This window comes from Gopherus evgoodei, chromosome 13 (assembly GCF_007399415.2).
Source record: "Gopherus evgoodei ecotype Sinaloan lineage chromosome 13, rGopEvg1_v1.p, whole genome shotgun sequence".
Lineage (NCBI taxonomy): Eukaryota > Metazoa > Chordata > Testudines > Testudinidae > Gopherus > Gopherus evgoodei.
The window spans coordinates 30918502-30944197 of NC_044334.1; the positions used below are offsets into that span (position 1 = coordinate 30918502).

Genomic DNA, 25696 nt, shown 5'->3' on the forward strand with positions numbered 1-25696 from the left:
TGAGCAAGATGCACTGGGCCAGGCACACAGCTGCTGCTGTAGTGGATCAGAGTAAGAGAACTCCTCTCTGGCCCTTGCAGGGGTCAGCTTGTGCCCTGTAAGCTTAGAACATAGGCTGGGCCAGAAATGGGAGACCTCTTTGGGAGGGGAAAACAACAGACCCCAGAGGATCCTCGACACCATCTGATGAGGGTGTAATGAGGGACCCTCCTACAGCCAATGTCCAACAACAGCTGAGGCAATTATCTGCTGTGGCAGTTCCTGAGAAGCTAGTGGGAATCATGCCACTTAAAGGCAGCTTCTACAGCTCCCATTGTCCTCCAGCTTCTATTCAGAGGTCATCACGGTGATCTGAACATAGAAACAGATGTGTGTGATCTAGCGGCTAGAGCAGAGGACTGGGAGCCATAGGGTGACCAGACAGCAAATGTGAAAAATCAGGATGGGGGTGGGGTAATAGGCACCCATATTAAAAAAAGGCCCAAATAGCAGTACATCTGGTCACCCAAGGGAGCCAGGACTCCTGGGTTGTATTCCTAGCTCTGCCACTGGTGGGCAGCATTATTGTGGCCAACGTAATTCACCTCCCTGCACCTGTTTCCCTGTCAGCGATCTATACCGCTAACTCCTGCCTACATCTCTGCTCCATTCCTCCTGGATCCTACTTCATTCCACACAAGCCTCCCTCTCAACCTGTCCCTTTATATCCGTCTCCTGCTCTCATCTTCTTCCATGCTGCCTCCCAGCCACACTTTCTTTCATGCAGGTCCCTTGACAGGTGCTTTTAACAACAGTCCAACTATAAAATGAGCAAGGAGCAAACTGTCCTGGGCTGCGGCTGCACCTGTTATCAGTCTATTGCACCATCTGGGCCAGCACAGCTCCTTTGTCTTCCTCTACGTACTCTACAATGCCCAGCATGGTCTGACCAGCACTCAGTACATAACAATCAGTGGAGTGCTGGGAGTGTTAGAGTTCACATAGTGCTCTGAGGTCCTTGGATGGAAGATGCTGTAACAGGCTGGCGGGGTTTGCCTGAAGCACCCAACCCTGTTAACACATACACAGCAAGATCAGAAGCTGCTAAGTGGGTTCTCCTGACTCATGAGCCTTACCTGGACAGAAGAGAGGTGGGAGGGAAGATTAAGGCCTGGTCTACACTACGCGTTTAAACTGAATTTAGCAGCGTTAAACCGATTTAACCCTGCACCCGTCCACACAACGAAGCCCTTTATATTGATATAAAGGGCTCTTTAAACCAATTTCTGTACTCCTCCCCGACAAGGGAAGTAGCGCTGAAATCGGAATTGCCATGTTGGATTAGGGTTAGTGTGGCCGCAAATCGACGGTATTGGCCTCCGGGCGGTATCCCACAGTGCACCATTGTGACTGCTCTGGAAAGCAATCTGAACTTGGATGTACTGGCCAGGTAGACAGGAAAAGCCCCGCAAACTTTTGAATTGCATTTCCTGTTTGCCTAGCGTGGAGCTCTGATCCGCACGGGTGGCGATGCAGTCCCAAATCCAAAAAGAGCTCCAGCATGGACCGTGCGGGAGATACTGGATCTGATCACTGTATGGGGAGACAAATCTGTTCTATCAGAGCTCCATTACAGAAGATGAAATGCCGAAGCATTTGAAAAAATCTCCATGCTATGATACAGAGTCCACAGCACAGTGCTGTGTGACAAGCGTAACGGAAAGCCAAAGAATCAAATGGACACTCACGGAGGGAGGGAGGGAGGGAGGGGGTACTGAGGACTCCAGCTATCCCACAGTCCCCGCAGTCTCCAAAATGCATTTGCATTCTTGGCTGAGCTCCCAATGCCTGAAGGGTCAAAAACATTTTCCTGGGTGTTTCAGGGTATATGTCATCAATTTACACCTTTCCCCCCCACCCCGAAAGAAAAGGGAAAAAAATGTTTCTCGCCTTTTTTCAATGTCACCCTATGTCTACTGCATGCTGCTGGTAGACAGGGTGCTGCAGCGCTGAACAGCAGCATCCCTTTCCTGGTGGCAGACGGTACAATATGACTGCTATCCATCGTCATCATCAGCCCATGAGTACTCCTGGCTGGCCTCGGTGAGGTCGGCCAGGGGTGCCTGGGTAAAAATGGGAATGACTCCCGGTCATTCCCGGCAGATGGTACAGAGCGGCTGGTAACCGTCTTCATCATAGCAACTGGGGGCTGAGCTCCATCAGTCCCCTGCCCTTTCATGTCTAAAGAAAAGATTCTGTACTGCCTGGACTATCATAGCAGCGGGAGGCTGCCTCCCCGTCATTTTATCTCACTAAAAAGTCAGTATTTCTTATTCCTGCATTCTTTATTACTTCATCACACAAATGGGGGGACACTGCCACGGTAGCCCAGGAGGGTTGGGGGAGGAGGGAAGCAATGGGTGGGGTTGTTGCAGGGACACCCCCTAGAATGGCATGCAGCTCATCATTTCTGCGGGATCTTTGGGGCTCTGACACGGGGTGGCTGTGCTCTCTGGTTCTCTAGTACACTTGCCACATATTCTAGGCAGGACTGACTCTATTTTTAGACAAAACATGAAGGGAATGACCCGGGGAGTCATTCCCATTTTTGTCCATGCGCCTCGGCCGACCTCAGCGAGGCCAGCCAGGAGCACCCATGACAGCAGCAGACGGTACAGAACGACTGATAATGGTCATCTCATCGCTAATTTACAATGGCAGACGTGCAATAGGGATGGTAAATGTCTCTGGTACCTTGCAAAGGCAATTGAATGCTGCTGTATAGCACTGCAGTACCACGTCTGTCAGTGGCATCCAGTAGACAAATGGTGACAGTGACAAGGCAAAACGGGCTCCATGGTTGCCATGCTATGGCGTCTGCCAGGGCAATCCAGGGAAAAAGGGCGCGAAATGATTGTCTGCCGTTCCTTTCACGGAGGAAGGATTGGGTGAAGACATTTACCCAGAATCACCGGCGACACTGTTTTTGCATTGGGATCTCAACCCAGAATTCCAATGGGCGGGGGAGACTGCAGGAACTATGGGATAGCTACCCACAGTGCAACACTCCAGAAATCGACGCTAGCCTTGGTACATGGACGCACACAACCGAATTAATGTGCTTAGTGTGGCCGCGTACACTCGACTTTATACCATCTGTTTTACAAAACCTGGTTTATGTAAAATCGGAATAATCCCGTAGTGTAGATATACCCTTAGTGTGAGCTGAGCAGCCCTGAGGGACGAACCCCAGGAGCAGCCAATCCTGCAAGGAAGGTTTGAGCTCATCATTATGATAATAGTTTGGTGATTTCTTTGTTTATAAAGCCAAGCCCAGGAAGGGGCAAGTTCGGAGAGAATGTGGGCTGTGTTGGCACAGCAGACTGAGAGGCTTCACAGTACTGTCCTCCTCCATATGGTTAAAATGGTCCTCAGTCAGCAGTTACTTTGGACCATGTGTTCTGTACATTGATACTTTATGGCAATTAAGTGATTGCAGAGGACCTTGGCCGAAAGAACTGTTTATCCAGGACTCCTGGTGTCACACTCACTCCAATAAAGATTTAATTAAATCATCTCCCTCTCTCTCTTTTTGTCTGTAGCCACTATAGACATGTAAATACAAAAGAAAAAACCCACTTTGTACTTACAACTTGGAAACAGAAGATTAGAAAGCAGGAAATAGAAAAATCCTTCTCTAGCTGAGAGAGATTCAGGCAGACAGAAGAACCAAGAACAAAGGACACACACACAACAAACCCTCCACCCAGATTTGAAAAAGTCTTGTTTCCTGATTGGTCCTCTGGTTAGGTGGTTCAGATTACTTCTTTCCAGGTGAAAGAGACGTTAACCCTTAGCTATCTGTTTATGACACACACTCACTCCAATAAAGATTTAATTAAATCATCTCCCTCTCTCTCTTTTTGTCTGTGTGTCGAGACAGAAGGACAAATATGCTAAAAATAAACAGCGATCTGCTTTCCCAAGGCTCCCAGATCAGCAGCTGATCAATCACAAGAGCATCACCTATGAAGGACACTTTCCGAGGGGTTGGTTTCTCTGTAATGGATGCCTGCGAAGCCATGTCAGGCCCAGTGTGTATCTCATTAACAGCCCAGGCTCTCCGCCTGTTACACAGCTAAACCCAGAGTACAATGGCCAGCGTGCTACTCTTCGAGGGAAATTGCAGCATTCACAGGGCCACAGGGCTGTGACATAGATCCTTTCAAAGGACTCCAACACTGCCATCCAGCTACTCTCTCTGCTGCAGGAACCCCTCTGAGTCTCTGCTCTTGGGCACAAGCTAGGACAGCCTTCAGGCTGCTTTAGTCTGTGCTGGGAGCCAGCGAAGGATAGGGAAGAAGCAAAGGTAGCAGGAAGCCCTCAGCTCTATGGCAGGGATGAATTGGGCTTCTGGAGACCTAAGCTCTTGGCTTTCCAGGGAGAATGGCACAAAAAAGTCCCAATTAAATAGCAAAATGTATACTCTCTAAAGCATCCTCAGCTGGCTGTTCTGTAACATAGCAATTAGCAGTTACTGCATACAGGGCAGTGCAGGATTGGTACAGAGATGAGGGTTATATTGGTACTCACTCGGGATGGCCTGGGTTACTTACTCTTGGATTCACTCCCCAGGAGTGGATCAGCCATCTCAAATTCATGCTGATGATACCTTCCTACTCCACTTTACCATCATCTATTCCCTATGTGACGGTCCTCGTGTGTTAAAACATATGTACTTAGAATCCCAGCATTGAAATGCAGCAGCTGTTTAAGCAGGTGATGCTCTAGATCAGGGGTTCTCAAACGTCATTGCGCCGCAACCCCCTTCTGACAACAAAAAATACTTCACGACTCCAGGAGGGGGGCCGAATCCTGAGCCCGCCCAAGCCCCACTACCCTGAGTGGGGCAGCCAAAGTCCGAGCCCCACCACTCGGAGCAGGGGAGCCAAAGCTGCAGCTCAAGGGCTTGAGCCCCAAGCAGGGGGCCGGCAACCTGAGTCCTGCTGCCCAGGCCTGAAGCCCTCGGGCTTTGGTTTTGGCCCTGGGTAGTGGAGCTTGGTCTTCAGCTCCGGGCCACAGCAATTCTAAGCCAGCCCTGGTGACCCCATTCAAAGGGAGTTTGAGAACCGCTGGTCTAGAAGGGTGAAATTCACCCCTGTGCCAAGGTTTTGCACTTACGACTCACGTATGTGGGCTCACGTAGGACTTCCGTGGTGCATGGAGGCTGTATGGCCCCTCTGCACAGAGATGAATTTCTCCTGAGGTGAAACGATGACAGTGTTTCTAAAGCAGCTTTCAGGGTGCAGTACAGCCAAATAGGCACATTCAATAAACCCCAAAAGCATTAATAGATCACCTTGTGATCGATAAGCAACTGAAGAGGATACTAGAGAAAGGAAAGACTCTACAAGAGGGCCAGCAGTAGGAATAATAAAAGCCACAGGAACTGCCAGATTGGATCAGACCCAAAGTCCATTTAGTCCAATATCCAACTTCCAATAATGGGCAGCACCAGATGCTTCAAATCATTTTTGGTAACGCAATGTTCTGCAGGCATATCCACCTGAACCTGCAGTGTGGATTCTGGGTGGGCAGAATGTAATGACCCACATGGAAAGTTGGCCAGGTTAACCTATATTAGGTGGCACAACCCCACAGATTTCTTCTGTGCTGTGTCCTTCCTGATGTGGGCAGTATGCCTGGATGAGTGCAGGGGGAGGGGATTGCCTTGCTTGCTTAAACCAGCTGCTTTTTAAATATCAGATCTATTTATAAAAGCTAATCAAAGGGTCACATGACTGGCTAGAGACTAGTTTGTAATGGGATTTGGGAGTGGCCACAGAGCCATGTTGACAAAATCTTTCCTTACAAAATAGTGGGTCCCGTCTATTTTTTTCCCCAATCAAAAATACAATAATTCTGAAAACTAAACTTCGATCCAGTGGAAGCTATCCCATAGTGCATGGAACTGAGTGGAATGTTGTGTTGGGCTTGCAATGGTGCGGGTGCTTATGGGAACATGCTGTTAGCCTCCCATGATGCACTTACCTCCCTCCCTCCCTGAAATCAATGGCAAACAAACCAAGCCTTGTTCGTAAGCCTGGATTACCTGCGCAGATGCTATAGCACAGGAGTTGGCAAACTTTTTGGCCCTAGGGCCACCACTGGGGATAGAAATTGTACGGCGGACCATGAATGCTCACAAAATTGGGGTTGGAGTGCAGGAAGAGGTGAGGGCTGCGGTTGGAGATGTGGGCTCTAGGGTGGGGCCAGAAATGAGGACTTTAGGGTGTGGGAGGGGGCTTTGGGCTGGGGCAGGGGAGTGGGCTGAAGCTGGAGGTGTGGGCTCTGGAGTGGGGCTGGGAATGAGGAGTTTGGGGTGTAGCAGGCAGGGCCATCCTTACCCATACGCAAAGTACGCAGCTGCGTAGGGCACCAGGAAATTTGGGGCACCAAATTTCCTGGTGCCCTACGCAGCTGCCTGCTGCTCCAGCCCAGGGACGCCCGGGGGGGGGGAGAAGTGGGGCAATTTGCCCTGGGCCCCATAGGGGCCCCCATGAGAGTTTTCGGTGAGTCTTCAGCGGCAGGTCCTTCAGTGCCACCGAACACACCTGGATTGAGTGAAGGACCAGCTGCCGAAGACCCAGAGTTTCTTCCGCTCCGGGTCTTCGGCGGCAATATAGTGGTGGGGCTCCTTCTGCTCCGGGTCTTCAGCGGCAGTTCAGCAGTTGGTCCTTCGCTTGCGCTGGGACCTGCCGCCGAAGTGCCCCGAAGACCCGGAGCGGAAGGACACCCGTCGCCGAAGACCCCAGGCCCCCTGAATCCTCTGGGTGGCCCTGCTCCAGCCCCTGCTCTGGCTCTTCCCTATGGCCCCTGCAACATGCAGGACATGGTGGGTGGTTTTTCCATGATGGACGACAGACAGAACACATATCCCTATCTTGGCAATGACCACCTTGCCAAAGAGTACATAAACTGAAAGGGGAACTTCTCAATGGTGTTGCAAGCACTGGTGGATCACAGGGGCCATTTCATCGACATCAGTGTGGGATGGTCGGGACAGATGCATGACGTGTGCATCTTCAGAAACACAGATCTGTTCAGAAAGCTGCAAGCAGGGCCGTTCTTTCCCAACTGCAAAATAATCATTGTTGATGTTGAAATGCCAATCGTGATCCTGGGAGACCCAGCCTACCCCTTGCTCCCATGGCTCATGAAACCGTACTCAGGCAGCCTGGACAGCGGTAAGGACTGGTTCAACCACAGGCTGAGCAAGTGCAGAATGGTGGTGGAATGTGCCTTTGGACATTTAAAAGGTTGCTGGCATTGTTTGCTTACTAGGTCAGACCTCAGTAAAAGCAATATCCCCATTGTTATTGCTGCTTGCTGTGTGCTCCATAATATCTGCGAAACAAAGGGAGAAAAGTTTCCACCGCAGTGAGGGGCTGACGCAGATCGCCTGGCAGCCAATTTTGAGCAACCAGACACCAGGGCAATAAGAAGAGCCCACTGAGGAGCTCTGTGTCTCCGTGAGGCTTTGAAAAACGGTCTCAATGCTTGTCTGTGTTGTTCCTTACCAAACTGTCCCCTCCAGTGCATTTTCTCCCCTGTAAACTCCACCTCCACCAACCACCCTGTGTTGAATGAATAAAGAGCCTTTTCTCCTCAATCCATTAATTTTTATTATGCTCACAGACACATAGACACGGCAAAGAAAAGTAAGACAATCTGGGGCAAAAGGGCTGATAACACTGGGGAGGGGGGAGAAACAAGGACAGCTTGCTTACAGATGCACTGCAACAACCACCAAAGGTGTGGGAATGGGCGCCTTCTGGTCCTTCTACTCTCCCCTGGTATTGTGTGCAAAGGATACCAAGTACCCCCCGCTTCACAGGACATTTGGGGGAGGAGGATGTGGAACTGGGTGATGATGGCAGCAGGTTCAGCATAGGCTGCAGCGGGACTCTAGCATCCAGTTGCTTTTCTTGAACCTCAGCCAGACACCTCAACATGTCTGATTTCTCCTTCATAATCCGCACCATCTCTTCTTGCATGGCACACTCTCCTGTCCTCCCTGTGCCGGGCCAGGTTCTCAGACAGTGCAATCCTCCATGCTCTGAGCTCCATCTTGTCACTCTTGGAGGTACACATTAACTCATTGAACATGTCCTCCCAAGTCGTCTTTTTCCACTTTCTAATCTGGGAAAGTTTTCAGCTGCAAGGAATGCAAAGCACAAGGGGAGCATTGACAGTGCATACATTGTTTCTGGTGCACGGTTAATTTTTTTTAATTAAAAAAAACACCCCTCAATACACCACTGCAAGCCACAAAGTAATCACAACTGCTGGATATTGCAAGAGTTGGTATGCTGGTCCAGCCATGGTGAGCAAGGCCACAAGGCATGGGCAAGAGGTCTTGTGCTGCTGCTTTTGTGAAGACATCCTTGGGATCCCAGGTTGGAACTTGAGAATAGCCCTCTGTCCCCCAGCAACCTAGATGGTGCGGGAGGACAAGCACCAGTGTAAAGCCCCCCAAACAGTTTGTTTTTTGCAAAAGCAGCACCGGGTTGGTGGGGAAGGAAGACAAACAGGAAGTCGCCGCCCCCCCTTTTTTCAATGCTGTTTGCAATACACAGTGATCCCTTCCAACCACAACGGCACATTTCGGAAAGCGTGGCTGTGTGACCCAGATTTCACCAAACAGGGGGCAGACTACTTGTTGAATTGTTTGCAGGTTAAGGGCTAGCATTGAAAACTTCCATTTCCCCTTGGTGACCCTATGCGATATTACTCTCCTGACAATAACAGAGGCAGCAAGGGTACAGATGCTGCAGGAATCTGGGTACAGACCTGGTCCTTATGCTTCAATGCTGTGTGCTCACAATGATGCCAGCAGAGATAATACTGGAGTGGTGCAGGAAAGTGTCCTACTGTGGATTGCAGAAAACCTGCATTAAAGCATCCTAAAGATCTCCCTGGAGGATTCCCGGGCCATTCCTTTGCATATAAACAGTCTTTTTTGGCAAGCACCCTCTGCATAGCTGGAGCGGCCACCAATACCCACTACACCTACTTTTTTGTTCAGATTAAACATAAAAATGAGAGCATGTTGCCCCTACAGTTTGATTGAAAAATGTGTACTCACCAGAGGTGCCTTCCCCGGCATCACGCTCCGCTGCCAATCGGTCCTGTGAAGGGATGGGCTCCAGGGTTAAAAATAGTTCTTGGCTGTTGGGCAGAATTGATCCTCCGCTTGCCAATCTCACATTCTCCTCCTCCTCCTTCTCCTCAACAATGTCCTCCCTGTGATTGCTCAAGATGGCCCGGGGCTCCTGGGAGCTATCTACAGAGTGTTTTGGGGTAGTGGTGAGGTTGCTCCCGAGAATCGCATGCAGCTCTTCATAAAAGCGGCATGTCTGTGGCGCATAACCAGAACAACTGTTCGCCCCCCTTGTCTTCTGGTACACTTGCCGAAGAACCTTTATTTTCATGCGGCACTGCTGCATGTCCCTGGTGCAGCCCTTCTCCCCCATGCCTGGCGCAAACTTGGCATAGAAGTCAGCGTTTCTTCTCCTTCACTTCCTCTCCCAAGCTGTTGCATACTGTGCAGTTTGACAAATGAGTACCAGCTGTGGCAGTGGTTTTTGTGACATAGGCACCTGTCCACTGACCCACTAGCTAATTTCTCATAGGCCACTGAATGGGCTCTTCTTCTCAGAAGAGATCTATTGGCACTAGAAAAGGTTCAGAGAAAGGCAACTAAAATGATTAGGGGTTTGGAATGAGTCCCATATGAGGAGAGATTAAAGAGGCGAGGACTTTTCAGCTTGGAAAAGAGGAGACTAAGGGGGGATATGATAGAGGTATATAAAATCATGAGTGACATGGAGAAAGTAGATAAGGAAAAGTTACTTACTTATTCCCATAATACAAGAATTGGGGTCACCAAATGAAATGAATGGGCAGCAGGTTTAAAACAAATAAAAGAAAGTTCTTCTCCACACAGCGCACAGTCAACTTGTGGAACTCCTTGCCTGAGGAGGTTGTGAAGGCTAGGATTATAACAGGGTTTAAAAGAGAACTGGATAAATTCATGGAGGTTAAGTCCATTAATGCTGTTAGCCAGGATGGGGTAAGGAATGGTGTCCCTAGCCTCTGTTTGTCAGAGGATGGAGATGGATGGCAGGAGAGAGATCACTTGATCATTGCCTGTTAGGTTCACTCCCTCTGGGGCACCTGCCATTGGCCTCTGTCGGTAGATAGGATACTGGGTTAGATGGACCTTTGGCCGTTCTTATATTCCTATGAACAGACATCAGATGGTATCAACCTTTCGGTCTCCCCTGCCCCGAACCTGGGCTGCATACAAACTGGCAACCTAGGCTTTATATCCCACTATCATTAGCCACCACCTGAGTGTATGCATCCACTGCTGGAGAATCAGCCTATTCCCCACCACACACAATGCTACAAGAGGTCTAGGGATATCTGTTATGAGTCAAAGATCATCGTGGGCTGCAACTTCTGTAGAGAGTACAGGAGCATCTGCGGAAGCCCCAATCCAACCGGGCGAGCTGTCCAACCATTTCAAAATGGCATCTTACCTGCAAAGTCAAGCCCCTTGTCCATGTGTTTGACCCGGTAGTGAGCCTGGAGAATGAACAGGTCCTGATAAGCCTCTGAAATGCTGCAGAATGGACAGTGGGCATGCCTCCCTTTGATACTGGCAGCACACTGGTCATCTTGGCACAGGACTGGGCTGTAGCTGTGTTCTGTTCCTTTGATGCGTACGGAAGGATGAGCCTGGAGAGACAAGAAGACATGGCATCATTACAATAACACTGCGCCGGCAGAGTGGGATCAAGAACCATCCTAGGGGGGCATGGAGCAAGAAACTTCACAGCTACTTCTCCTTCAGATTCTCCTAGCAGAGTCACATAGGAGCATTGGCAGCACAAGGACTCACAGCATCCCAGGCCCAGTCTCTGCCAGCAGGAGGTGCTGAAGGGATGCTGTAGGAGCATTGAATGTGGGAGAACAGTTCCAGCTTCTCCCAGCAGGAGGTGTTGTGGGAGCTCCCAGCTAAACCAGTCCTAGCCTTGTCCTAGGTCTACTATTAAACAGACACAATGAGTTCAGCAGTCTTGTCTGTGCAGGAGAGGTAGACTGCAGCGTGGGAGAACCTCCCCTTTGCAACCGGAGCAATCCAGACACCAAAGTGGCAAGCCTGGCATGGGTTATTAAGAGGTTAATAAATTTTTGAGGTCACCTCCTGTCGGGAGCTCTCCAGACGTTAACGCTATTAAAAGAGATACAGTGTTGCATCCCTAATGAGAGGCAGGAGACGGAAGAGGGCCCTAGAATCATTAGACTGCAAGATATTGGAGACTGCAGCCGAGGAAAATGCTGCATGAGGCTCTTTGTTTCATTTTATGACCTCCACCACTTCCCCACCCCTGCTCCAACAAACACACACACACACACACACACACACACACACACACACACACACACACACACACACACACACCGTGGCAGAAAATTCTCTTCCTGCAAATCAGTTTTTTCCCAAGTCTAGGATTGCAGTGAAAAAAACCCTCCAGCCAGCATCTTCCAGGGAAGGCATGAGGCAGAGTTAGAGCATTACTGCAGTGCTGTGATGCCTGTCCCCTCCTCTGGATACTCAGAGAGGCTGCTCAGAGCTGTGTGTCCCACAAATCCAGGGTTTTACTCCTAGGCAGCCCCACACAGGCCAGATGCCCCCTGCCCCAGCGCAATCAGCCCTAAAGGAACACTCAGTCACAGCAGGCTTACAGTGGGTCAAATAAGCAACTTAGAGAATTTCAAGCTAGTACATCCCTCCTCTGCATCTCAAAGCTGCACCTTATTGGTCCAGGATATCCTTGGCGTGAGGAATCCCTGAGGATCCTGCACCTTTACTTCTCCCAATCTCAAAAGGTTCCTGCAGCATGGCAACCCTCTCTCCTGCCAGAGAGAACTGAAGACAATTCCTTGTCACCGTTTTGGCAACCGCTAGAGGATATGGGGACACATTGCATCAACAGATGACTCCACAGCATGCCACCAGTCCGGTCCGCAAGAGACAGGTTCCAGAGTTTAGCAACAAAATGCTGGTGGGGAGGGAGTCCTTTCCCCTTTAAAGCTGGACTGGAACTGCTCAAGTTGTATAGTTCCATGTGAAATGTATCAGTGCGTTTGTATGAAGAAACCTATACAGTGTTGTAACAAGACTTTGGCCTTCTATAGTACCTTTCATCCAAGAGTCCCAAAGTGCTTTAGAAACATCAATGAATCGTGCTTCACAGCACCCCATGTTGTTACTGCCAGATGGGGAAACCAAGCAGAGAGAGGTGAAGCGACTTGCTTAAGGTCACATGGCAAGTCAGTGGCAGAGCCGGGAACAGAAGCCAGGAGTCCTGACCTCCAGCCCATTGCTCTAGCCAATGGACAATAATCCTCTCCAATCTATACCATCTTTAACAGCAGTGCAACAGTCTGTATTCCTATGTTCACCATTTTTACAAAATTATAATGGATTCTGTACAAAGTACACTCATAATTTGCTGATCATTATTATCTTGGTAAAATGTGTGTGCAACATTCTATGTAAAGTTATAAGATTCCACTATATAATATTACTGAGACATGTTCCAAGTTAGAACAGGGCTGCCCCAGGGGGCCGTGGGGGGAGGGAGCAGGCCCCATGATCCCTGGCCTGGTGGTGGTCCAGGTCTTCAGCGGTGGGGGGCCTTCAGTGCTGCAAAAGATGCGGAGTGATTGAAGGGACCCCCGCCACCAAAATGCCACTGAAGACCCAGACTGCCAACAGGTGAGTACAAGTGCCACAGTTCCCCCACTTTGCTCCAGGCCCCCTGAATCAGAAAAGCAGGCACAAACCAGTTCCTCAAAGACAAAAGGCAAACTGATGCCCCAGCCAGGCGACAACAAAATCAAATGGATTATCACCTAGTTAAGCAGTCATTCTTTGGCAGGAAAAAGGGTGAGAGCAAAAAATCATTTGGCAAAGAAACTGCTGAGATTACCACTCCCAAAGACCTGCTGTCTCCTGAACCTCAGCTAGAGATGATTTTCAAAGAGAAAGAGAGCTATAAGAAAGGGGAACAGATGCCCCCAAATACTCTTCACTTTCCCTTTGCTCACAGCATCAACAACACCTGAAGGACAAGAAAATTAACACTGAACTGGGGGATGGGTCCTGGCCAAACGGATTCCAGCCAGTAAGACTGCTAGAGCATGTGGTGAGAGAAACCTTTGCTTTGAATTCATTTAGCCTGTTAACTTAGACATTAATTGTGTTTTATCTTATATTTTCTTGTAACCAATTCTGACTTTTATGCCTCATTACCCGTAATCACTTAAAATCTCTCTTTCTGTAGTTAATAAACTTGTCTTATTGTTTTATCTAAACCAGTGTGTTTGGATTAAAGTTTTTGGGAAACTTTATTTGAGATAACAAGATTTGTGCATATTATTTTCTATTAATGAAATGGCGGACTTTATATGAGCTTGTATTGTCCAGGAGGGCCTGAGCAGTACAAGACACACATTTCTGGGGAAATGTCTGGGACTGGGAGTTTGCTGGCTATAGCACTCCTACAGTATAGCTGGAATGATTTACATTCTGGAGGCTGTGTGTGAACAGACCAAAGTGGTGGCTCTCACAGTAAAGCAGTGTAAAAGGCATCCCAGGCTGGGCAATTGAGGAGACACAGCTGTCCATCAGTCCAGACTGTAACCTGGGGAATGTCACAAGCAGATCTGTGGCCAAATTCTTCGCTGCAAGTGGGTTCAATGGAGATAAGACCAGGAGAAAATTCCACCTCTTGATTCCACCTCAGTCCCATCACACTGGCAATTCAGAATCCACCAGGTTCCAAATGTGGATGCATGCAGTATTAACCCCTTCAACCCTGAATTCTTTGCTATGGGATGTAAAATTCACCATATATGTGAGGCTCTTCATAGTTAAGATTTGTTTCAGGCAACACTCAAATTTAGGAAAGTATTACAGGCAGTTATGTCACACCCCCGCTCACTGCTACTAAGGAAAGAGAGTAATGAGAGAGTTGGAGTGCAACAATCATTCTTTGGAGGGAGTACATTCCCCCCCCGCCCCCCGGTTCAAGTCCTGGGGTTAGAAAATGCCATGCCATTAGTGGTAGCGAAATGGTTTGCTCGGTGCAGCCCAAAATGCTCTGTTTATGGAAATATCAATCAAGCTCAGATAGGATCACAGCAGATCTGTATTGCCTGTGGACTCAAACAAGCAGCAATTTCTGCCCTGCTCTTGAGGGAAGACCCAAGTACGGGCAAGCAGTATGGCAGTGTGCATTCACTCCTCAGTGAAACATTTAGGGCTATGTAAATTAGCTGCAGCCCTGGTACATTGCCAAAGAGGTTCCCGCTATCACAGAGGTTGAGTATCCTGCACTACAATAACTGCACTCGTATTATTAAAGCATCATCATATTGCTTAGAGAGCATTTTTCAGCCATTAATTTTCAGCAGTTGTGCCAGAACAAAAAGACAGTCCCTGCCTCACAGAGCTTACAATCTAAGTACAAGACAAGAGACAACTGATGGGTAGAGACTGACAGATGGGGGAGAGCCACAGAGCTCAGAGCACTTTACAAAAGAGGTAACTATCATGACACTGTTACATCTGGAGAAACTGAGGCACAGAGGGGCAAAATGACTTCCTGAAGGCCACATTGAGTCAAGAGCAGAACAGGGTACAGAATCCAGGTCTCCTGTCTCCCAGCCTGTTACACCATCTCCATCACCATCTCCCAGCCTGTTACACCAAGGAGGAGTTACAAAAAATCATAAATATGCAGTGATATTCCAGTCCCTACTAACATCAATCCGCAGCTGCAAATATGCTGAGCAGGAGCAGCTTCCCAGCGGCTTAGAACAATGGTCTGCTCTCCAACTGATGGACACCTCCAAGGAATACCAGCTGTACCAGGCTTTCCCTTTCCCCTCACCATCATGTCCTTGGTAAAGGATCATGTCCGGAAAATATATTGATTGAGCCTGGAACTAAGACACTCAGCGGGGAAATACTGCAACCTAGTAAGCTGGGACCGGAGCTACTGAGTGTGGCTGTGGTACCAGTGACAGGGTTTGATTGGCTAGCAGGAGAGGGTGGAGCAGGGCCGGCTCTAGGCTCCAGCATTCCAAGCATGTGCTTTGGGCAGCACCTCTCAAGGGGCGGCCTTCCGGCCCTTGGGGGGCGGCTCTTTTCAAGGGGCGGCAGTCCTTTTGTTTTGTTTTTGATTTTTTTCCGTTTCGGCAGCACTCTGGGGGTTTTTTGGTTTTTTTTGCTTGGGACAGCAAAATACCTGGAGCTGGCCCTGGGTGGAGCCTGATCCAGAGGCATGCTGAAGTCAATGTGGCTGCTCAGTACCTCTCAGGATCAAGGCATATCCACAGAATAAATACAGGTCAGGCATTGTAAGCTTCCCTGTTACTGCTTCTCACCAAGGTGACTCTCCTTCCTCTGAAGATCCGGATCAGGATGCATCTTTTCTCTACAGGCCATACATTGCCCTATCATGGTTTGCTAGTCCCTGATGGAGAAGTGTCATTCTGTGCTACGGTGGTTTTTATAGCCCAGATCTACGATGCTGTACAAATGTAGCACACACTGTGTAAACATGATGGGCCCAAATAAGTTCCACAGTTCCGTACTCTGATTAAACCAAATCAACCATATTTTAGGTCTGATTCTTCCCTCCCTTACACTGGCTTTACACTAGTTCACATCCAGTGGGTTCAAATGAAGTTATTCCTGATATATACCCAGGCAAGAGCAGAATCAGAACCTTTATGTTTTATTATTAAGTGTTTAGGAGACATGAGCAATATTAGCCCCTTGCATATGGACTGAAAAAAAATCCAATAAAGAAAAACATGGTGAAAAAGCCTCCTTGTAAAAAGTTTTGATGTGAAACTGAGCCTGCAAAGTGCTATAAGACTCACTGAATTTAGCCTCTTGCAGGATGTGTGTGTCTCTCTTAGATTATCCCGATAAGATGCGGGGTCAGAAATCATTACACAGTGGCATCAGCATTTTATTTATGTCAATTGGCCTATGCAATAAGAACTGATCAGACAATGCAAAGCAACATAATGCAACAACTACAACACGTCCGCTCATCCCCAGCAAAATCCAGCATCAGTATGTCACGGCACAGAGGGGTGTGTCTGAGTGTTATTCTATTTAACACCATTACTGGTAGCAGTTCATGTGTTGTTTCACACCATGACTTCTTGGGTATTTTATTGCAAGAGGTAGATCCAACACATCTGAGAATTTATCCTTTGCAGAAGGAAACCTTCCTGCCCTGAAAAACGTGACAGAGAGAAATGTATGTGCCAGACAGCGTGAGACTCCCTAGTTAAAGAACTTTGCAGGATCAGTTTCACACCAAAACTTTCAATGAGAAGGCTCTTTCTCTGTGTTTTTCTTTATTGGATTTTTTTCCAGTCCATGTGCAAAGGACTAATATTGCTCATGTCTCCCGAACATTTACTAATAAAACATAAAAGTTCAGATTCTCCTCTTGCCTGGGAGTATATCAGGAATAACTCCATTTGAACCCAGTGAATGTAAACTAGTGTAAAACCAGTATAAGGGAGAGGACAATCAGGCCTGAAATGTGGTTTGATTTTGGTGCCCTGGGACTCTGACTCCCTATAGTGACATCGTGACATCACACGATCCATTGTCTACACCAAGCACTGAGGTACAACTGCATCTGCTCTAACCCCTCAGACAGAGACCAATACCTACAAAATCTCCACCAAGCATTCTCTAAACTACAATACCCGCACGAGGAAATAAGGAAACAGATCAACAGAGCCAGACGTGTACCCAGAAGCCTCCTACTGCAAGACAAACCCAAGAAAGAAACCAACAGGACTCCACTGCCATCATGTACAGTCCCCAGCTAAAACCCCTCCAACGCATCATCAGGGACCTACAACCCATCCTGGACAATGATCCCACACTTTCACAGGCCTTGGGTGGCAGGCCAGTCCTCGCCCACAGGCAACATGCCAACCTGAAACATATTCTCACCAGTAACTGCACACCACGCCATAATAACTCTAGCTCAGGAACCAATCCATGCAACAAAACTCGATGCCAACTCTGCCCACATATCTACACCAGCGACACCATCACAGGACCTAACCAGATCAGCCACACCATCACCGGTTCATTCACCTGCACGTCCACCAATGTAATATACGCCATCATATGCCAGCAATGCCCCTCTGCTATGTACATCGGCCAAACTGGACAGTCACTACGAAAAAGGATAAACGGACACAAATCAGATATTAGGAATGGCAATATACAAAAACCTGTAGGAGAACACTTCAACCTCCCTGGCCACACTATAGCAGACCTTAAGGTGGCCATCCTGCACCAAAAAAGCTTCAGGACCAAACTTCAAAGAGAAACTGCTGAGCTTCAGTTATTCTGCAAATTTGACACCATCAGCTCAGGATTAAACAAAGACTTGCCAATTACAGAACCAGTTTCTCCTCCCTTGGTTTTCACACCTCAACTGCTAGAACAGGGCCTCATCCTCCCTGATTGAACTACCTCATTATCTCTAGCTTGCCTGCATATATATACCTGCCCCTGGAAATTTCCACTATATGCATCTGACGAAGTGGGTATTCACCCACGAAAGCTCATGCTCCAAAACGTCTGTTAGTCTATAAGGTGCCACAGGATTCTTTGCTGCTTTTACAGATCCAGACTAACAAGGCTACCCCTCTGATACTTGACTCCCTATAATCTCCTGTGGCTGTTAAGGAGCAGAGAAACAAGAAGCATCTGTAGGGGGAAAGTGAACTGAATGCAGTGGGAAACCAGCACATTTACTAATGGCCCCAGTGCCAGCCCTGACAAATTGGTTGTGAACCAGCAGAATAGGGATCTGTGACAGCTGTGAGTCTGAACTGGGTCTCTGGCATTCCCTGATCACAGTTGTGCTGTTGTATCTTCTCAATCAGTGTTTTGACTAGGCCGTCATGTTGCATCACAAAGAATGTGTCCTGCTGCATGAAAAATACATTCTCTCAGAATGAAATGTGAGCAAGACACGAGAAGTCATTCTTCCGCTCTACTCTGCGCTGGTTAGGCCTCAACTGGAGTATTGTGTCCAGTTCTGGGCACCGCATTTCAAGAAAGATGTGGAGAAACTGGAGAGGGTCCAGAGAAGAGCAATAAGAATGATTAAAGGTCTTGAGAACATGACCTATGAAGGAAGGCTGAAGGAATTGGGTTTGTTTAGTTTGGAAAAGAGAAGACTGAGAGGGGACATGATAGCAGTTTTCAGGTATCTAAAAGGGTGTCATCAGGAGGAGGGAGAAAACTTGTTCACCTTAGCCTCTAAGGATAGAACAAGAAGCAATGGGCTTAAACTGCAGCAAGGGAGATTTAGGTTGGACATTAGGAAAAGGTTCCTAACTATCAGGGTGGTTAAACACTGGAATAAATTGCCTAGGGAGGTTGTGGAATCTCCATCTCTGGAGACATTTAAGAGTAGGTTAGATAAATGTCTATCAGGGATGGTCTAGACAGTATTTGGTCCTGCCATGAGGGCAGGGAACTGGACTCGATGACCTCTTGAGGTCCCTTCCAGTCCTAGAGTCTATGAAAGGCTGTGAAAAAACGGCATAGAAGCAGGCTGTAAGAACATAAGAACGGCCGTACTGGGTCAGACCAAAGGTCCATCCAGCCCAGAATCCTGTCTACCGACAGTGGCCAATGCCAAGTGCCCCAGAGGGAGTGAACCTAACAGGTAATGATCAAGTGATCTCTCTCCTGCCATCCATCTCCATCCTCTGACGAACAGAAGCTAGGGACACTATTCCTTACCCATTCTGGCTAACAGCATTAATGGACTTAACCTCCATGAATTTATCCAGTTCTTTTTAAAGCCTTGTTATAGTCCTAGCCTTCACAACCTCCTCAGGTAAGGAGTTCCACAAGTTGACTGTGCACTGTGTGAAGAAGAACTTATTTTTATTTGTTTTAAACCTGCTGCCCATTCATTTCATTTGGTAACTCCTAGTTCTTGTATTATGGGAATAAGTAAATAACTTTTCCTTATCTACTTTCTCCACGTCACTCATGATTTTATATACCTCTATCATATCCCCCCTTAGTCTCCTCTTTTCCAAGCTGAAAAGTCCTAGCCTCTTTAATCTCTCCTCATATGGGACCCGTTCCAAACCCCTAATCATTTTAGTTGCCCTTCTCTGAACCTTTTCTAGTGCCAGTATAAAGTATGTGCAGCATATCTGTCCTGAAAGCCTACTGTAAAATGATAAAATCTCATCCTGGACCACTGCTTAAGTGCTGATTCCCAGCACATCTCTCCCTGCTGCAGATCAGTAGGCATGGCCTGCTCCCTTCCTGGCAGCGGCAAACTAGCACAGACTTGCAGAAAACTTCTCCTGCATCAGCAACAATGACACCTCCCACCACCACCACCCAGTGAGATGCATGATTACTGACTGCACTGAGAAGCAGCGACAACAGCTCTGCCTACAGATTGGGACAGGGGAGAATCAATGAGAAGGCAGCTGCGGTGACCTCAGAATGAGAGCCAAGGGGGTCCCCTCAAACCTCTAATCAAAAAATGTTCAATGGCACTGTTAACCCCGTCTGCTGAGGAGCTAAATATGTACCTGGGAAGCAGTTTGCTCCATTTCTGTCCAGTGCTTTTGAAAGGTGCTTTGGACTGACAAACCTGAGACTGAAGCCCTTAATCATATATACAACAGCTAACACAAGGGACTGCCAATAGGGATTTTTTATGACATGGACATCCCTCTAGAGGGAGCTGGATTGAGATCCACCAAACTCAGTTCACCCAACCCACAGAAAAGCCAAACTGATGGTAACAACCTTGGTCCCAACCTACCCAAGCTGGATTTGAAAAGGTGATCTGCAGAAGGAAGGCTCCGTATCCTATTATGCATAGTTGCCGACTCCGTGGGTGCTCCAGGGATGAAGCACCCACAGAAAAAAATAGTGGGTGCTCAGTATCGCAGCCCCAGCTGTTCAGTAGGGCCCCGGGACTGGTGTCGTAGGGAGCATCTGTTCATGTGCATGGAATGTCAGAGTGGGTCAGACAGGGCTTAGGGGACACGATGGGCAAACAGAATGCCACAGTGAGTTTAAAAAGCAGGTAATGCCATGCTGGTGTGCCGGCTGTATGATTATGATACAGACAGTCTCCTGCAGCATTATGGAAGTACCACTACAAACCACTCAGGTTGTCCTGCACATTTAGGGCAAGCTGTACCCGTCACATGGGCATTGGGATGGAGGTTTTGACATCAGCCTGTATATGGGGCTTGTGACAAACGGAGTCAGCCAAGACCAAATAGGCTGATGAAGAACCATAGAACTACACAACCAATGTCTGCTCTCTCCCCTTGGTGCATGCCACACTAGGCAGGGAACACTGGCTGACACAGGAAATTCAGCACCTATGCCAAGATGAGATCTGAACCAAGACCTATTTCTTTGTCTCTCTCATGTGCACATATCGGTAGCTTCCTGCATACAGGCCTCACATTGCCATGACAAAGCTCCCCTTTCAGATCCCAGTTAGCTGCCTGCTACACTAGTGAAGCACATCCAGTTTATCTGAGCTTCCTGTCCTGTCCCAACGTATATGGTACATCCATCAAACATCCCCCTTCCATGTTAGTAGGTCACCCAACTGAGCCACTGTTCGGACAGGCGCCTTCTTCTCCGCAGCCTCCTGCTGTTTCCTAGCTGCACTCATTGACATCTTTCTTAAGTTCTCTCCTGAAACCATCCTTTCTCTCTTACCTGAACCTCTCCATTTTCTCCCCCACTCTGCTGTGTATTATTTATACCGGTAACTGTAGTTAGACATATAAAGAGCTTTAGGATACAGTTTGTATTAAAGATTCTTTACATTACTAGCCAGAGCAGGATCTACTATTAGTGTATTTAATGGTTTCTGAGGCAGCTAGCATCATAGTGCTTAGTACACACTTAAAAATAGCTTATTAATACAGCCTGCCCACAATGGACAGCAAAGATAAATCACTCACCTCCCCAGCACCCTCCTAGATGCTCAGTTACTACAGTGATGGGAGCCATCTAAGAACCCCTAAACCAACAGATTAGAGAGAAATGCCTGAGCAGAAGATCCCCTCGCACCGTGCTCTGAAAGGCAAACTCTCTTGAGCACCAAAGGAGAACAAGGAGGAGGGAATTACCCAACAGAGACCTCCACCCAAACGCCCTGCTTCCAGTCCTCAAGATCACCTCAGCTGAACTCAGTTGTAGCCACAGGACCTGATCCTGATCCCACTGAGGTAGACGACAAACTCCCATTGACACTAATGGGAGCAGAGTGTGCTTTGCAGGGGCACGGTCTAGCAAAAGAGTCACAGCTGCTTCAGGGCGGCTGCTTAGCAATCAACGGCCTGAGAGGTGTGCACTCTACCAAGTAGGAACCCTTCCAATGGGATGGGAAACACCCAGCAGTGTTGTCATAAACAGATAGTTAAGGGTTAATGCCTCTTTTACCTGTAAACAGTTAAGAAGCTCAGTAATCCTGGCTGACACCTGACCAGAGGACCAATAAGGTGACAAGATACTTTCAAATCTTGGTGTGGGGAAGTCTTTTGTTTGTGCTCTTTGTTTTGGGGGTTGTTCGCTCTTGGGACTAAGAGGGACCAGACGTACACCCAAGCTCTCCAAATCTTTCTGAACCAGTCTCTCATGTTTCAAACTTGTAAGTAACAGCCAGGCAAGGCATGTTAGTCTTATTTTTGTTTTCTCAACTTGTAAACGTTCCTTTTTGCTGAGAGGATTTTACCTCTATTTGCTGTAACTTTCAACCTAAGGCTAGAGGGGGTTGCTCTGGGCTATATGAATCTGATTACCCTGTAAAGTATTTTCCATCCTGATTTTACAGAGATGATTTTTACATTTCTTTTCTTTAATTAAAAGCCTTTTTTCCTTCATACCTGATTGATTTTTCCTTGTTTTTAGATCCAAGGGGATTGGATCTGGACTCACCAGGGATTGGTGGGGAGAAGCGAGGGGGGATGATTAATTTCTCCTTGTTTTAAGATCCAAAGGTTTTGGATCAGTGCTCACCAGGGAATTGGTGAAGTCCCTCAAGGCTACCCAGGGAGGGATAAGTTTTGGGGGGACATTGAGTGATCCAGACACTGAAAATTCTGGATGGTGGAAGTGATACTAGATCTAAGCTAGTAATTAAGCTTAGAAGTGTCAATGCAGGTCCCCAAATCTGTACCCTAAAATTCAGAGTGGGGAAGGAACCTTGACAAGTGTATTTGCAAAGATCATGCTAGGTTCATGGGGCATATCTTCTTTAATCAGTTCCCTGCCACTGCAAAGGCATTGTGCATTGGTAAGCCTTCATCCCTCCTGTTTTCTGCTTGTGGCACACAACAGTTTAGTCTCCTCACAGCTGTGATACTTTGGTCTAATTCTGGTTGTTGAGTTTCATGTGCAGGTGCTGGGGAGTGTTGGTATCCTGTGATGTGCAGGAGGAGAAATGAGATGATCTGATGGTCCCTTCTGGACTCAAACTCTGCCTCTGTCTCTTTAACACAAAGAACAGCAGATGCTGAATGTGCTTAGTCCCAAACTCCAGGTAGCTTTGAAAATGGACACTGCTCTCATCCTCTGAGGAATCTGTGGTAGCCAGAAGCACAACAGGGCTGGCAAGGAACCTACCAAGAAATCTTGCCAATTATCAATTGCCACTGGCACCCTCAAGATATTTGGAAAGTGTAGTCAGTAAGGCCAGTCCAGAGAGGAGGAGACTATGCAACAGGAAGTCCTGGGTTCAGGAATGCAGCCTGGATGTCAGTAGTACTCACTCACAAAGCCTCATCGCGGCATGGGCCAGTTTATCGTCTTCTGCAGAATGGTTAAAAATTCCAGTGTGGGATGCAGAGGCACTGACCCTCTCCCTGCCTTCTACGGGCTCAGTCAGAAAGATGCTGTAATTATCCCAGCTGCACAGCCTGGGCTTAGTAATAATAGCATAGTCCAAAAGATGACCTCAAAGCATTGTACAAACATGAATTAATCCTTACCGCACGACTATAAGATTGGTAAGTAAGAACCCCATTTTTCAGATAAGGAAACTGAGGCACAGAGCAGCAAAGCTGGGAATAGAAGCCAGTTATTCTGATTTCTGCAGAGCTGATCAATGTTGCAGTTTCTCACAGAGCAAAAGAAAGGCCAAGTGTTTCCTGGATCTTATGAAGAACCCTGGCACACATCCGATCAAGAAGAGTTTATAAATCTATGGGCTGAACAAGTTCAAACAGGTTAAAAGCATTATAAAATAAAATAATAAAATAATAAAATAATAATAATAATAATAATAATAATAATAATAATAATAATAATAATAGCAGCCGAAGGGAAGCACATTAAATTCATACACCCCTGCATGGGTGATGAAGGCTGACCTTTCCTTGGCGGGTTCATCTAGCAGTACTTGCCAGTACCCCTTGGTTAAGTCTAATGTAGAGATGAACTGGACACGTCCCAATTTCTCCAATAGCTCATCGGTGCGTGGCATTGGATAGTTGTCGAGACGACTTACAGCATTTATCTTATGGTAGTCCACGCAAAAGCGTATTTCCCCATCTGGTTCGGGAACTAGAACCACGGGAGATGCCCATGCACTGTGCTTTCCATCAGTAGATCTCAAAACACTTGACAAAGAGGTGAAGTGACTTGTCCAAGACCACTGATACCGCCAGGAATAGAACTCGTCTTCTGAGTCCCTGACCCAACCCCTAACCACTAGGCAACTCTGCCTTCGCTTTACTACAGTAATTCAAAGTGCCTGCTTCTGATCTCAGTGAAATGGAGTCACTCTTGATTCACCCCAGCTTGAATGACAGGAGAATCAAGCTCTAAGTCTATACTGGCCAGTGTTTAATCAAAGTACCTGTATTGTTTACAGCTAATCTGTAATGACGGCAAAAGAATAGCCTCACTATCTGAAGACACAGTAACAATCTACAATAAGTTTTCACATCTAGGTTTTTCAATACTTGCTTTGAAAGCAAAAATAATTGACTTAAAGCTCCACTTAGATATCGTTAAGTTGCAAAGGCATCGCAGTTACTTCTTCTATAAACCTTATTAGAATAGTACAGTTATAAACCTACCATGTCTTGAAAGCAGGAAATTCTGCACACATTCTCCGCTGGCACTGTCACTGGATTTACGCTAGCCCAGAATCTGGCCTGCTAAGACAAGGCTAAGTGTATGGACAAAATCTTCAAAAAATCTGGAAATTCAGAGTTAAGGTTCCGCAAACCCTCTAAGTTCTGCCCCTTCCCCATGCCCCAGAACACCCTACTCTGACTCCCAAAGACACTTAGGCCAGATTCTCTAACATATTTTGGTGCCTAACTCCAGTGGGAGTCAGGCAGCTAAATGCCTTTCTAGATCCGGGTTTTCTACCACCACATTGTACCTTTCCATACATTCCCATTGTGAAACACATATCCCCTAAGTATACAAATGACATTCCCTATAAAGGGCCCATCCACCCAGCCCAAGATGCTCCTCGAATGCACTGTCCCAGAATGAGCAGGCAGTGTCTCAAGTCCTAGCCCCCAAGTACAGCTCAAAGACCTTCCCTCTCACCTCACCTTCCCACTAGAGTCAAAAGACTGCAATATTTTCACATTTTACCATCTACCCACAACCCCCAAACACCTACCACTTTGTACCATTCCACCATCCTCTCTAAGGAGAGTGCAAACAGTGCTATACTCATCCGATTCTCCTTCCGTTGGGGGGCTGAGAAACAACTACCCTCATACAGCCACTATGGCCTCGACTGTACACATCTTTACCTAACATCTCCACAGGGTACCAATCAATTTCCACAGATTCACACCTTTCATAGTCTGACCTCCTGAATAACACCAACCAGAAAACCTCGCCCAATGATTTCTGTGTAAAGCCCATAACTCCTGTTTGAGCGATAACATAGCTTTTAAAAAGTCATCCAGATTTGACCGAAAGACTTCAAGTGATGGAGAATCCACAACATCCCTATGTAAGTTGTTCCAGTGGTTAACTACTCTCAGCGTTGAACACTTGTACTTTATCTAATATCTAATGCTAGCTGCAGACAACAGAGCACTGTACCTTATTCTCCAAAACAGGTTCTGGACCTTGCCAGTTCCACACAAAGAGGAGCTCATGAGAATTTCAAAGGTACCTGAAATACCTAGCACAGTTGACATCTATGCCAGAGGGCTGCAAGATCTAGTAAGGAATGAGGAGGAGTTAAGGTGGTTTGTGAAAGCATAATCTAAATTTCTAGGCTTCTAAACAGCTTGGTGCTCTTTTCTTCCCCACAAATGTAATCTTGATTTACAATTTGTTGTCTTTCGAGTGCTTGTTCCTTTTGAGAGCAATAGCATTCTAATAAGGTTTTCAGCAGAAGTAATTGAGACATCTTTACCACCTTAACTGTGTCTTTATGTCTGGGAATAATTCCTTCCAAGATTTTAAGAAGCTACTTTTTTCACTGCAGGGGAAGGGGAAGAGGAAAAGACTCGGAAATAACCCACTGGTCTTAAA

At 47.3% G+C, this 25696-nt stretch overlaps 1 protein-coding gene across 8 annotated transcripts in view; it reads right to left on the reverse strand.

The window, feature by feature from the left end:
• Positions 1-25696, reverse strand: part of LOC115660918 — a 67543-nt gene that overhangs the window by 36338 nt on the left and 5509 nt on the right. For 6 of the 8 annotated variants that reach the window (XR_004002976.1, XR_004002977.1, XM_030582822.1 and 3 more), the window contains exon 2: positions 10587-10785. Coding sequence is in view for 5 of the 8 variants with exons in the window: in XM_030582822.1 (XP_030438682.1) it covers positions 10587-10785 (199 nt within the window). In the remaining 3 variants the exon portion in view is untranslated. Of the gene's footprint in view, positions 1-7646; positions 8198-9127; positions 9717-10586; positions 10786-24264; positions 24387-25696 lie in introns of those variants that run through there. The other 2 variants (XR_004002978.1, XM_030582823.1) reach the window with 2 other exon arrangements.